Source organism: Myotis brandtii, unplaced genomic scaffold (assembly GCF_000412655.1).
Source record: "Myotis brandtii unplaced genomic scaffold, ASM41265v1 scaffold194, whole genome shotgun sequence".
NCBI classification, from domain to species: Eukaryota; Metazoa; Chordata; class Mammalia; order Chiroptera; family Vespertilionidae; genus Myotis; species Myotis brandtii.
In genome coordinates this window covers 1,828,420-1,841,690 of record NW_005357232.1, presented here as the reverse complement: position 1 = coordinate 1,841,690, position 13,271 = coordinate 1,828,420, and the positions used below count along the sequence as shown (strand labels likewise).

At 36.5% G+C, this 13,271-nt stretch overlaps 1 protein-coding gene across 7 annotated transcripts in view; it reads left to right on the top strand.

The window, feature by feature from the left end:
- The window catches only part of MBIP (MAP3K12 binding inhibitory protein 1), a 21,387-nt gene that overhangs the window by 4,613 nt on the left and 3,503 nt on the right, over positions 1–13,271 (top strand). For 2 of the 7 annotated variants that reach the window (XM_014538611.1, XM_014538609.1), the window contains exons 3-6: positions 650–910; positions 1,000–1,096; positions 3,529–3,594; positions 3,824–3,976. In XM_014538611.1, the coding sequence (XP_014394097.1) occupies positions 650–910; positions 1,000–1,096; positions 3,529–3,594; positions 3,824–3,976 (577 nt within the window). Of the gene's footprint in view, positions 1–649; positions 911–999; positions 1,097–3,528; positions 3,595–3,823; positions 3,977–7,935; positions 8,034–13,271 lie in introns of all 7 variants that reach the window. The other 5 variants (XM_005864973.2, XM_014538606.1, XM_014538607.1 and 2 more) reach the window with 5 other exon arrangements.

The following is a 13,271-nucleotide window of genomic DNA, read 5'->3' as shown; positions in this document are numbered from 1 at the left end:
CCCCCCCCCCTGGCCCCCCTCTAGTGTAGAGATAGGCATCTGTCTCTTTTCAGCTATGAATCTTGGTAGGTTTTTTTCTTTGTTCACTTTCTTTGTAAAAATTTGATTTCATGACCCAAGAAGATATCTTGCTATGTCAAGAAAAGCCTGGATGTTCACTCAGCATAACACCTATGAGTTTCATGTCTGTGCTCTCTCATTCACTTTGGCCAACTGCAGTTTCAAGTGGAGAATCTCCAGTGATATAGTGATAATGCAGGGCTTTGCTGAGTGAGAGCACTGGGTCTCGTGTTAAGGAGGAAAAATACTAAGCCTAGTGTTCTGAGGAGGCATTTGAATGACATGTTAATTAAGTGGCATTGGTGCCAAAGGCTGAGGCTTTGATTTGGCACAAAATAAAAGATGAGTGACAGAGTGATTCCCTCAAAGAAAAATTTAAATTTCCTCAGGTTTTCTTTCTTTCTCTCTTTTTAAAAAAACAGATTTATAATATATGATAATGGTCACAATAGTAGAGAACAACAAATATGGTCAGATCTATGTATTCTGATATGCCAACTTTTTATATTTAGCTAATTGATATTAAATACTGCATTTATGTAGCAGAAATTTATATAAATATATTAAATGTATAATTAATTTTGATCAGTTTGAACCCCAGCAGATGCAATTGTGTTCTTCTCAGCCCTTTTTAGCAAAACTTCAGCCTCTGATTAAAGAGGAGAATACAACTGTTGTTGAAGAGATAGGAAAAGCAGAAACAAGGAACAAAAATGAAGTAGATGGCAAATTTCCCATTGGAGACCTACAGGAGGAAGAAAAGCACAAAGATTGTGATTTAGGAGATGTGAAAAAGACACAGATCCATTTTGATCCAGAAGTAGTTCAAATAAAGGCTGGAAAAGCAGAAGTAAGAAGTTTTCTTTTTTGGGGGGGAGTATTATTTTTTAAATATTGTTATGTTTGAATTGTTTAAACATGCATACTTATTGTTTGTAGATTGACAGACGAATATCTGCATTTATTGAAAGAAAGCAAGCTGAAATCAATGAAAACAACGTCAGGGAATTTTGCAATGTTATTGATTGTAATCAAGGTAACCACCTAGAAGAATAATTTTCATAGGAATTTAAGAACAGTTTTTACAGTTGCTCTGATCTTTCATTTGTTTTTAAAAATGAATAACATTACTAATGCAATTTATTTCAGCGGTTTATTTAGAAACTAAGGCAGCAGAATTTCCTTCTGTATAATAATAGACTATATTGCAAAATAGTTTCATTTACACAAAAGTCAAATAAATGCTAACATAATAAAAGGCTAATGTTTACCACAGGTGAAATGTTTTAGGAAATGAAGATGAAGTGTGGGTAACAGGGTTGTTCGCTCTCACTAGTAAGAAGGAACTAAGCTATATAAATTTCATGCCTGTAAATGTGCTTATGAAATTATGATATGAACTTACATTAAGTAAACTTAGTAAAGTTAATAATCCTCAAGAGGGAGCAGTTTTCTCACTATTTCTGAGCTGTCAGAAATGTTTTATGTCATGATAAAACCAAGTTGTCCTTTTCTTTCATAGTGCGCATATAAATTTGCTATTTTCATCGGATTCTCCTTTTCATCCCCAGTTGATGCTATAATATATTTACAGATCTGTAGGTATGCTGCAGAATACAAAATATTGTAAAGCTCTGGCATAGATTACTCAGGCATCACAGTGATAATCAGACAAGTAGTCTTATAAAAATTATGGAGAAGAGTTCCTAATTGGAATGAGCATTTTTCTTGTTGCCTCTAATATCATGACTAATTATTCTGAATATAGAATTGTCAGATGAACCTAGAATTGACTTTTATCACATTGGTACACTGATTCTCTTAATGAAATAATACAGTCTCAAGTTGGGTCCTAAATTCAGCATTTTCTACTATTAACATTGTATGTTCATATCTCTAGGTTTGTTATATTTTCTTGTTTCTCAAAACAGGTGCAACAGTGACAAAATCTCAGGTACTACAGTTCAACTGCAAGCAACCCATAAGAAAGGGTTTGTTGAGGGAGCAAGCACATGTGTCACTAATGTTATTCCTCTCTTCTCCCTGCTAACTCTATTATTATAAACCACCAGGGGATAGAAATTGACAAGAATTGAAATGCTCAGCAGGATTCCTTGGTCCATTCAATTCCTTGCTGGCTCAAAATAGTGCTAGCAAGAATTGCTGTGGAGAGTGACTAGCACTATCTTCACACCAGGCTGAATTTCTGTCCGATGGGTCATTTAATCTATATATTTAGAATATAGCTCCAAAATGGATGATTGCTTCTTTTTTTAACCCTTAGTCCCATGAAATGGTAGAAAGGGAATGGAGAAGTGATGGCCCTTTAAACATATTTTGAGGTGTCTCAAAACAAAAACAAAAACAAAAGATAAATATTTAGTACCTATATATAAAAGGTAAGTGAATTTGGCATTTTATTCGCAGAGTTTGATTTATCAGCAGAACTATTAAGAAAACTGAGACTGAAAAAATACAAATGTATTATTATAATGTGTTAGTGTGTTCCTTTTAATACTTCTCAATTTGACTTAGTTATATAAATAGTGATATTTTTTTAAAAATCAAATTTCATGGGGAAAAAGAATTTTCTTTCAGTATCTCTTTACCATTCGTTTTATTATAAAATAAGGGAATTTTTTTTTCAGGGAATGTACTGCAGTGAATGGATTTACCTCATATAATTTAAAACATTTTATAATTTTTGAAATGTTTACATATTATGCTAACATCTTTCCAATAGTTCCCCTTGTTTTTTAATTTATTTGTTGATATCTAATTTGAAAGAAACTATACTCTTCACCTTAGAAAAAAGTGGGAATACATTTTGACAAGTTATCTTTCCTAAAATTGTACTTTTTTGAAAGGGGCAGTCTGGAAAAAGGTAGATGGCTTTTGTGATAGGGATTTTTTAAATGAACATTGGAAATCTAGGTAAAGTGGAAAAGTATGCATTAAGGTTTCAAGGTATTTTTGTGTGTAATTCTGAAATAAAAATGTGTTAAGTGTATTATTAATCTTTTTTGTTAGGTGTTCACTGATTTAATCTGTAAGTAATATAAAAAATGCTGTGTTTTTTAAAAACATTTCAGGAAAAATAAGGAGTTCTATTTTTATGTTGAAATAAAGTAAATAATGCCTCTTTGGCGTAGAATTAAAATATTCTCTAGACTATATAAATTTTTTCCTTCAAGGGCTCAGATGGTTTTTAGGGATATTGGTATTCATTAAAAATATTATGCTACTGAATGTTGAGGACTTTTCTATGTATATAAATCTGAAAATTGGATAAGATTAGATATTATAAATTTTAGAGGGCAAAGATCACTAAATGTTATCCTGTATGTGATAAAATTATATTTTCTTATTATGAATAATATGTTAAGTAATATGAATTATTTGAAGTTTGTCAAAATCTCCTACATTTGAAGTTAAGAGTATACTTACACTCATTTACATTCTCCTTAGAAAATAGTTGTGCAAGAACTGATGCCGTTTTTACCCCTTACCCCGGATTTAAAAGTCATGTAAAAGGTAAGTATCCACTACATATCTTTATCACTGACAGAGGCTTATGGAATAAAAATCACTTTCCTATCTAAATTTTATTTTAAAACAAAACAAATAATCCTGCCTTTCTTCATACTTGGGTTTGTGATTAGATGGTCTTTATGAAAAATATATTTATAAAGTACTGTTTGGGAGAAAAAATTTCTGATTTTTGAAATGTAATTGTAATAGGCTCAAAAGTTTCTTAACTTAGTTTCTAGAGTTGTGAATACATATGGACCACAGACTCGACCTGAAGGAATTCAAGGGTCAGGTCATAAACCAAGCAGCATGCTCCGAGATTGTGGTAATCAGGCTGTAGAAGAACGGCTACAAAATATTGAGGCTCATTTGCGATTGCAGGCAGGTAAGCAGAGTGCTGGGCAGTGCCCCATAACGTACCTTTGCAAGTGGCTAAAGGAATTCCAGTTCGTTTAGTCACCAAATTTTCACTGAGCACCTGTCATGTACAAGACATTGTTCTGGACCTTGCTGGTGTGGCTCATTTGGATGAGCGTCATCCCGTTCGATTCCTGGTCAAAGCACATGGCCAGGTTTCCAGTTTGATTCCCAGTTGGGATGCATGCAGGAGGCAAGTGATCAATATTGATGGTTTTCTCTCTGTGTTCTCTCCCTTCCTCTGTATCTGAAATCAGTAAAAACATTAACACCACCAAATCATTCTTCTGGTTGGTGCAAAAATGAAAAAATAAAACATAGTCCCTGTTTTCAAGGAATTTATATAGTTCGTGTGTTTTGCTCTTTTCTGCCTTCCACTTTTCACCAATTTGAGAGAGTTTGTAGAATGGGAGCAGGTTCCATATACACCCTGACACTCTCAGTTTATTAAAATCAGAGATGAAAACTAATGTAGTCTTTTTCCTGCTGCCAAATTCATAACTTACCGTGACCACTACTCATTCTTATCATCCACTGTGCTAGGTACAAAGTATTGATAAGTGTAATCCTAGTCCTCAAGGAACTTGCAGTGAGGATGAGCATATCTATATATATAAAAGGCTAATATGCTAAGTGTGCCTCTGACCGTCCAACCAGTTGCTATGACACTCACTGACCACGAGGGGGCAGATGCCCAACGCAGAGCTGCCATGACGCGCATTGCCCATTTACAAAGTAACGGTAGCGCGGACCTGGCGCCAACAAAGCAACACTTGGCTTTCCCCAAGTAGGACACAGGCCCCACCACCACCCTGGAGCAACAGCCCACCAAATCGCAGCCCACGCTGCTGAGACCCCATGGTGCAAAATGCAGCCCACAGCCCAGCCCAGCCCAGAAATGGTCACTGTGGGCACCGGGTAATGATGTCACATAGCAACGCCCGGCTTCCTCTCCCTAGCAACCAGCCTCCTTGGAGTTTCTTCAACCCAGGTGCAAACATTTTACACTTTAACCAAATGTCTGTGAAGTGTTTTCCCATGCCTCATCTCATTTGATCCTCACAGAAGTCCTGGAATAGGTAGAGATTTAGAAAGCTTAGAAACTTGACCCAACTGAAAAGAAGTAAGAAATGGTGGACCTTGAAAATGACTTCAGGTTTTCTCACTGCACAGAATATAGTCAAACACTGCTGCAGTTAAATATTTTACCCTTTGTTCTCCCTGCATGATCTACAATAATAATGTGCTTCATGTTGATATTTACTGCTGTTTGCTGAAAAAGGGCTGGAAAAAGTTTAGCTAAATCAGAAAGCAGGTCTAATTAAGCAAGTTTATTCTATATCTATAAAAGGCTAAGTTGACTCATGCATGTGCAATACATATAAAGCTCTCGCTGGTGCTAGTCGCACGCGTGTGTTTCCATCTGTCATTGTTGATCATATTTGGTTGACACTTCTATTATAGAGAAAGGGAACTAGCAATATTAAAATATTTATTCTAATTAATTTCCTTTCAATGTGCACAAATCCGCACACTGGGCCACTAATAAATAAATAAATGCCATAGAGAAAGTGAACTAACGTTTAATGAGTAATATTAAGTGCTAGTCACTCTAAAAATATGTATATGTCAACTCAGTATTAACAGTACTCTTGTGAGGTGTTGGTGCTGTTATTGTTGTTAGATAAATAAAGTGAAGTTCAGAGAGTTCAAACAGCATGCCCAAGATAGTAAGTGACAGCTGGAAATCAAACCTAAATTGGTTGCAAAGCCTGAGTCCTCTCCTCATTTAGTCACCAGATTTTGTTGATTCTGTCTTCAGAATATCTCTTAAATCTACCCCCTTCTGTCTGTCTCCCCAGCTACTACTCTAGGAAGTCCATGTTCTTTGTCTTAGACTAGTGGAAGGATGTTAACTGGTTGTTTTGCCACTGGACTTTCTCCTTGAGACCAATTTTCTCCCTTTTGGCCCAATTGTTTTTTTTAAAGCTCAGATCTGATCTTGCTACTCCCCAACTAAAAATTCTTTAATGGTTTTCTGATATAGATATATATATATATACACACACACACACACACATACTTAGTACTTATTCATTCATTCCACAAATAGCTATTAAGTTCCTACTATAAGTCAGGTACTGCTCTGGGCACTGAGAATACATGTGAACAAAAGTTCTGGTATATAAATTATATGCTAAACTAGGAGAGAAGGGCTATAGATAAAAGCAGCTTGACAAGAGAAGGGAAAGGAAATTCAGATGGGTAGGGGTGGTAATTTTAAATAGCATGAACTACATTTATAGTTTCAGCTACATTTCTGGGCTTCCCATGCTTTCCAGTCATTTTGCTGTGCTAGGGCTTTTACCCAGGCTTTTTCTTCTGCCCCTGCTTTCCTTCCTGATCCCACTCTGGTGTGGATTACCCTTTATTGCAGCAGTCGCCAACCTTTCGGACCTCATGGACCACCAGTGGTCCGCGGACCACCAGTTGGCGACCGCTGCTTTACTGTATAGTCTCATAGCACCTGGTACTCCCTATCTCCCCTGCTAGATAGTAAGGTCCCTGAGAGCACACTGTTAATTAGGTTCATTGTTTACCTAGTGCAGTGTCTGACACAAAGCAAGCATTCAAGTGTTTGTTGAAGGAACGATTGTTCATTTTACCTTTTCAGATATGTGCATTGTACAGTAGGGACACAAAGTTAGTGTTCAGTTCTCTCAGGGGAGGTCGAGGGATGGTGTCCCTGTTAAAGGGACACTTGAATCCTTGAAGGGTTAGTAGGAATTTTTCAGCACTCAGGAGCAAAGGATTCCAAAAAGGAACAGCATCAGCAAAAAACACCGAGGCACAAAATATGGTTCAGGGACTTTCTGAGTTCAGTCTAGCTGGAGTATTTCCTGATGGAGTTAAAAGAGAAAGAGTGAATCTTCCAGGGACAAAGAAGGCTGTAGAAATAAGGTAACTTGAGCCAAGACCTGAAGGTGGTGAGAGCAGGCTTTGTAAATATGGTGGTAGAGGGAACCACAAGTGCTGAAACAGAGTACTTGGCCTAGTTGAGTAACAGAAGAAAAGAATCAAGTGACTGGAATGATAAGAGTTTGGCGAGAATGTCCAAATTGTGTAGGACCTGTAGACTACTGTAAAGGCTTTGGCTTTTAGTCTGAGTAAGATGTGAAGGTATGGAAGGTTTTGAGCAGAGAAGTGACACTATCTAACTTATATTTTAAAAAAATTACTGGCTGTGACGGAGGGTGTGTGAGAATAGACTGTGTTGAGAATGGACTGTATGGGAGGGGAGCAAGGCAGAAGCAAGTAGATCAGTTTGGATGTGGTAATGATCCAGGGAGAAATCGTGGTGGTCTGGACCAGAATGGTTGCAGTGGAGGTGCTGAGAAATGAAAGGATTTAGGATAAAATCTTAGCCTTGAAATTTGAGTAACATTATTTTACCATCCCCCGCCCTAGAAAATTCATTAGTTAAGAAATATTAAAAAGTTTATCTTTAGTGCAGTTCTAGGTTAAAGGAGAAAATATGGCATATAGAGAAAAATATAAATGGAAGAAAGTGATATGGGATATTGCAACCACTAAATTGAATTGTCAGTTATAAATATGCATTTCAGAAATACAAATTGTTCTATACAGGAACTATTCAATATCTTGTAAAATGAATTTAACATAAATAAAACTCCTAGTAATATAGGAAGCATAAATGGGGCTTGGGGAGAGGTATAGTAGGATAATATATCCCATAGTGTATAATAGGAAAATGTGAACTAAAAATTTCATTCGAATGTACTCTTGTTCATTTATTTTCTTAAATATTTCCCATTCCTATGCATAAGTATCTTTGCATGGTATTTTAAGAATAAAAATTGTAAGAATTGTTCAATAGTATCTCAGAATGTTCTTAAATGTATTTAGGTGGTCCTGTGCCAAGAGACATTTATCAGAGAATTAAAAAACTTGAGGATAAAATCCTTGAATTGGAAGGCATCTCTCCCGAGTATTTTCAATCTGTAGTAAGTATAAGTATCTTTTAAAAATAACTAAATGTTATTTTATTCTAGGATTCTTCATTATATAACAGTTTACTCATTGATCTCCTATATATGAGATAATTAATAATTCAGAGATGAATGAACATAGTTCTATGTAAGAGATTACCTACTTCTTTAAAAATTGTGATTCCAAATATTGTACTATAGGCTCATAATTTTTTAAAGGGGTGCTTTTGTTGTACATTACCCAGTTTCTCAAATTTAAGTCATTCTCATGGCATGATAAGTGAGCCTGGATAATAGTCCATCCTGTCACTCTGAATGTGCTGTCTTGTAAAACAAAGGCTTCTTCTGAGACCTTGTTCTGTCAGTTATCCCCTGTGTCTCTTTAATCCTTCGCTCTTTACAGACTCCTTCCCTCAGCTCATATGTGTTTACATTTCTCCCCCATACTAAGCAAACAGGCGCCTCGATTTGCCACCCTGCCTTTCTCTTTACGTTAGCACTGGACTTTTTGAAAGACTAGTCTGTATTGTCTAATTCTTCAACTCTAGCATTTATTCACTCATTCATTCATTCTTCTCTCTTTTCCAAGGAAAATAAGAAATAATGTGTTGATAAATATCTTATTTGTCACATCAACATGTTTCAGATAAATGATCCCGAGTTCATTGTATTTCCGTCTTCGGGGTGATTATCTATAACACCTGCCTTTTCTGAGGGCTGGATGTTTTGTGTATGGTTGTTTGTTTGTTTTTAAGTCGTGGCATATTAGATAAAACCAAAATGTAAAAGTGAACAAAATTGCTAAGGCTACTAAATTTTTAGTAATATTTTTCTAAAACTTTCTGAAAAATTATATAAAATAATTCATATTGTCATAGAGCATAAGTCACTGGTGAAATTATATTAAAATTGTTCTAGGTATAGCATCAACCTTTCCAAAGTCTTAAATTGGGTATTAGAGTGAGGAACAGAAGAGAAATTTTTCCAGACGAAGAGAAAAGCAAACTATACAACAAAAGTGAGCAGTGAATCCTAAAGATCAAAAATATAGTTTTAGCGATTTACTTCCTTCAATGTAAAATGAGGTTTATTAAAGTACTAAGGGCTAAGGCAATGATTAAATGATATAACACCAGTCAAGTACTTGTCACCTACCTAGCACGTGGTAAAACATCAGTAAATATTAGCAGTTATTTTGTTTCAGAAACTATCTATGAAGTAGCTAAGTGTGGATAAGTCACATAATTCCTTTAGCCTTCACTTGTCCAATTTAAGATTTGTTGGTTGTACTACATAATTACAGAGCTCTTTGTACTTTTAGAATTATTTTTTGAATGTATCTTTCTAGGAAATGTCATAGAGATTTTATGCCTTTTCCTACAACAATCTACCATAAGTTTTCCCATTCTAATTGCCTTCATTATGTAATCTCTAGGCAGGTTATTCTTCTAGTTTCATTCTTGTTAATATATTATTGTGAATAATAGACCTGATCTTACAAGAGAGTGTCATAGTGTTAGATGCCTTAGGTGAGACCTTGCCCCATCATTTATCTCTTCTCTCTGATTCTGATTCTATTACATAACTTGGTTAACAAAAGAACAAGTCCTTCAAATCATAATCTTTTTTTTTTTTTTATCTAATATATACAGGACAGAATGTTCAGGGTATTTGGTTAAAGAAGTGAAAGTAGTTGGGTTATAGAGGACCTTAAATGCTATACCCAGAAGTTTAAAGTATCTAAAGTTTAAATGCTATTGAAAGCATTTGAACATGAAAGTGACTTGTTCAAGTACTATTTAGGAGATTTTTCTAATATTGTCCTGAGAGGTAAATGAAAAGGGAGACTAAGAATAAGACAATATTAGGTGTGAAGTGAGATCCTGCCCTAAGGACATGAGAATGAGAATAGGAAAGATTACGCAGGAGACAGTAGAAAAGAGAAGTTGACAAATATTGATAATTAATATGTGGAGAGACATAGAGCAAGAGTGAGTCCAGTTTCTGGTAAGGAAAATGATACTACCATTGATAGAAATAAAATCTGAAGGGGAGCATATTTGGGGGGGAAATGTGAATTTAAAGTCATAACAGGATACACAGCTAGAAATATCAGGTAAGCCTTCCAAGATGTAGGACTTAGACTTGCCACAACTGGAAGAGTCTGTGTGGAAGAGGTAGTTAAAACACAGAATGGGTAAGAACACTGAGACTATCAGAGGCCTGAGGTCTGAAACTTGGTGACTACCTAACTTCAGGGCAGGAAGCATTATAAAAGTAATGTGATTAAAACTAGTGCTTTTAAAGAAGATCCTCCAGTCTATTAAACAATACGTATTTGATTAGAAGGATCACTTCTGGATTATTATTGGAAACTAGAGGCCTGATGCACGAAATTCATGCAAGAGCAGGCCTTTCTTACCCCGGCTGCCGGCACCAGCTTCCCTCTGGCATCTGGGACCCGGGCTTCCCTCCAGCCGCAGGCAGGCACCCAGGACCCGGGCTTCCCTTGCAGCCCGGGCTTCATCCGGAAGGTCATCCGGAAGGATGTCTGGTCTAATTACCATATTATGTTTTTATTTTTATAGCTGACATATCCAAATTAATAGTGAGCTACAGGGAAGCACAAAATACTGAAAGGTTTAAACATTCAGATTGACTTTTTCCCCAAGACCTATGAATATATATGGCATAGGCCCCAAGCCCAAAGGGAAAAAAAGATTTTATACTCACCCTTCCTTACCAGAATGAATATGCCATCTCTAGGAGCCCCACTCCTCTCTTAGAATAGAACCAGCTCTAGGATTGTCCTCACACATGAGAGTTGAACACACCCTACAGAGAGCATAGCACATAATTTGCCACTTTTACTGTCCATGTTGGGAGTACACACATGGCAGTGGCATAATTTCACATCTCCCTCAAAAGTGTACAGAAAGGCCCTGGCTGGTTTGGCTCAGTGGATAGAGCGTCGGCCTGTGGACTCAAGGGTCCCAGGTTCAATTCCGGTCAGGGGCATGTACCTTGGTTGCGGGCACATACCCAGTGGGGAGTGTGCAGGAGGCAGGTGATCGATGTTTCTCTCTCATCGATGTTTCTAACTCTCTATCCCTCTCTTTTCCCTCTCCCTTCTTCTCTGTAAAAAATCAATAAAATATATATTTTTTAAAAAAGTGTACAGAAAGACTACAAAGGCAGCTCAGTCTTCTAGCTTCTAAAGTTAGAAAGTACGGGAAAGTTGAGCTCAAAGATTGATGCACAGCACATGAAATGGGAAACATTACCAGGAAAAAAAGATATAAATTGTATTGGGTTTATAAAACAAAATTAGACCATGTAAAGTTCTGTTCATTTATGAAACAGACATAAAACTCTTTTAAAAAGTTAACATATATATGCAGGAATTACCACAAAGATTAATATTTGTTGCCCCTTTAATGTGATCATTCTAAAGATCTTTACCCTTCACATTCAACATGGAAAGATATGAATGTGGTAATGTTTTTAAAAATTTGAAGGCATTGCTTAACAGACCATTTAAAGGATACAATGCTTATGATTATTTCCAAAGTATTGCTTACTGCTTTTAAATTATAACCCCTGAAAATAGTACGTATAACATGCTTCACAAGTATATTTCTATAGCACTTTGTTCATTTGATAACACTTAACACTTATAATTACATGTTTACACATCTATTTTTCACACTGTGTTTTGAATCTCTGGAGGATAGGAATTGTCTTGTTCATCTTTAACACAAAATGTAGTATGCATTGAATAAATGTGTGAATGAATGGATAGGACTTGGCTGATAGCTAATTATTGAACTTTTGAAGGTGTGTTAACTTTGTTCCACAGCACTGACCAGGCGGAATCCTAATTCCGTTTTGTGATGGGAACTCCCGGTTCTCAGGGAAGTGTCTCAGGGAAGTGTCGGCATAGGGGAGTGCTAAGGGCCAAGCCAACTTTTGCACACAGGCCATGCACGGTGGGCCCGAAGCATGAAGTGAACAACTAGATCCAGCTGGAAAATTAAATTGCAAACATTTTGGAGGGCCTTGAAGGTCACAGTAACCCATTTGCAATTCCAGTGTCACTGAGAAGAAAACACCTGTAATTTAGGTTCCTATCTGGTGGCATTATGAAGTATGAGTTAGAGAAAGATTGGAGTCGAGGAAAGTAGTTTAGGAAACATCATTGTCCACACAAGGGAGAAATGAAGGTCTGAATTAGGGCAGTGGGACTAGAAGGGAAGAAACATTGAAGACACTGCCGTGTAAAATCTGTAGTCCTTGACCACTGATTGCAAGTAAGGAAGGGTCAGAGAGGAGACTGACTTACCACTGAGTTTCCTTAGAGCCTGGGTTCCCCAGACCTGTGTGTGTGTGTGACATTTTAAAAAATTATGTCTGTCCAGCTATTTAGTATGCTCTCAAATACTTCTCTTAGGTACCAAAACTTGTTTAAAATTTCCACCTTGTGCCTAAAAACAATACATTTTAAAGCTAGTCTAGTGTATTCACAAGGTATGTGCTTCTAAGTGTTCTACTTGTCAAAATATTCTGCTCAGATTTAAGATAAGTCCCCAAAGACTACATTTTACTGTTTTTAAGTGATTGAACCACTGATGTCCTCATTTTCCTCATTCTGATACTTTTCACTTTAGTTTCATGATAATAATCTATTGCTCAATGACATGGAAATTAGCAATACTGTATAGATTAAGCTGTTAGGAAAACAAGGGGGAGTATATTTTCATCCGACGGGTAAAATGCCACCTTTTGGGAGGGTAAGAGACTGAGCAGTGACCAACTTAAACATTAAGCCCTTGCCCATAGGCCCCACAGAGGTATTCAGCTCAGTTTGGCAAAGGAAGGAGCATGTTTATAGAAGCAGTTTCCCCCCATATTTAATAATTCTAACACTTGAATGATTTCCCACTTATAACTGCTGCTAAGAGGCACACCTCAATGTTCTTTGAAACAGCTTTTGACACAAAGTAAAAATCTGACTTTTTACCTTCCCTCTGATCTCAGTGGTCAGAAATGTTCATGAGTAAAATTTATCTCCTACATTGACAGTTTCTTTTTCAAATGTACTAATACACTGATTTATCTTTTGAAAGCTGTGGTATTAGGTAAATCATGATTGTCAAAGAATTGGGCTCACCCTGGCCAGTCACGGATGCAGACTGAAGGGTCCCAGGTTCAATTCTAGTCAAGGGCATATGCCTGGCTTGCAGATTTGATCCC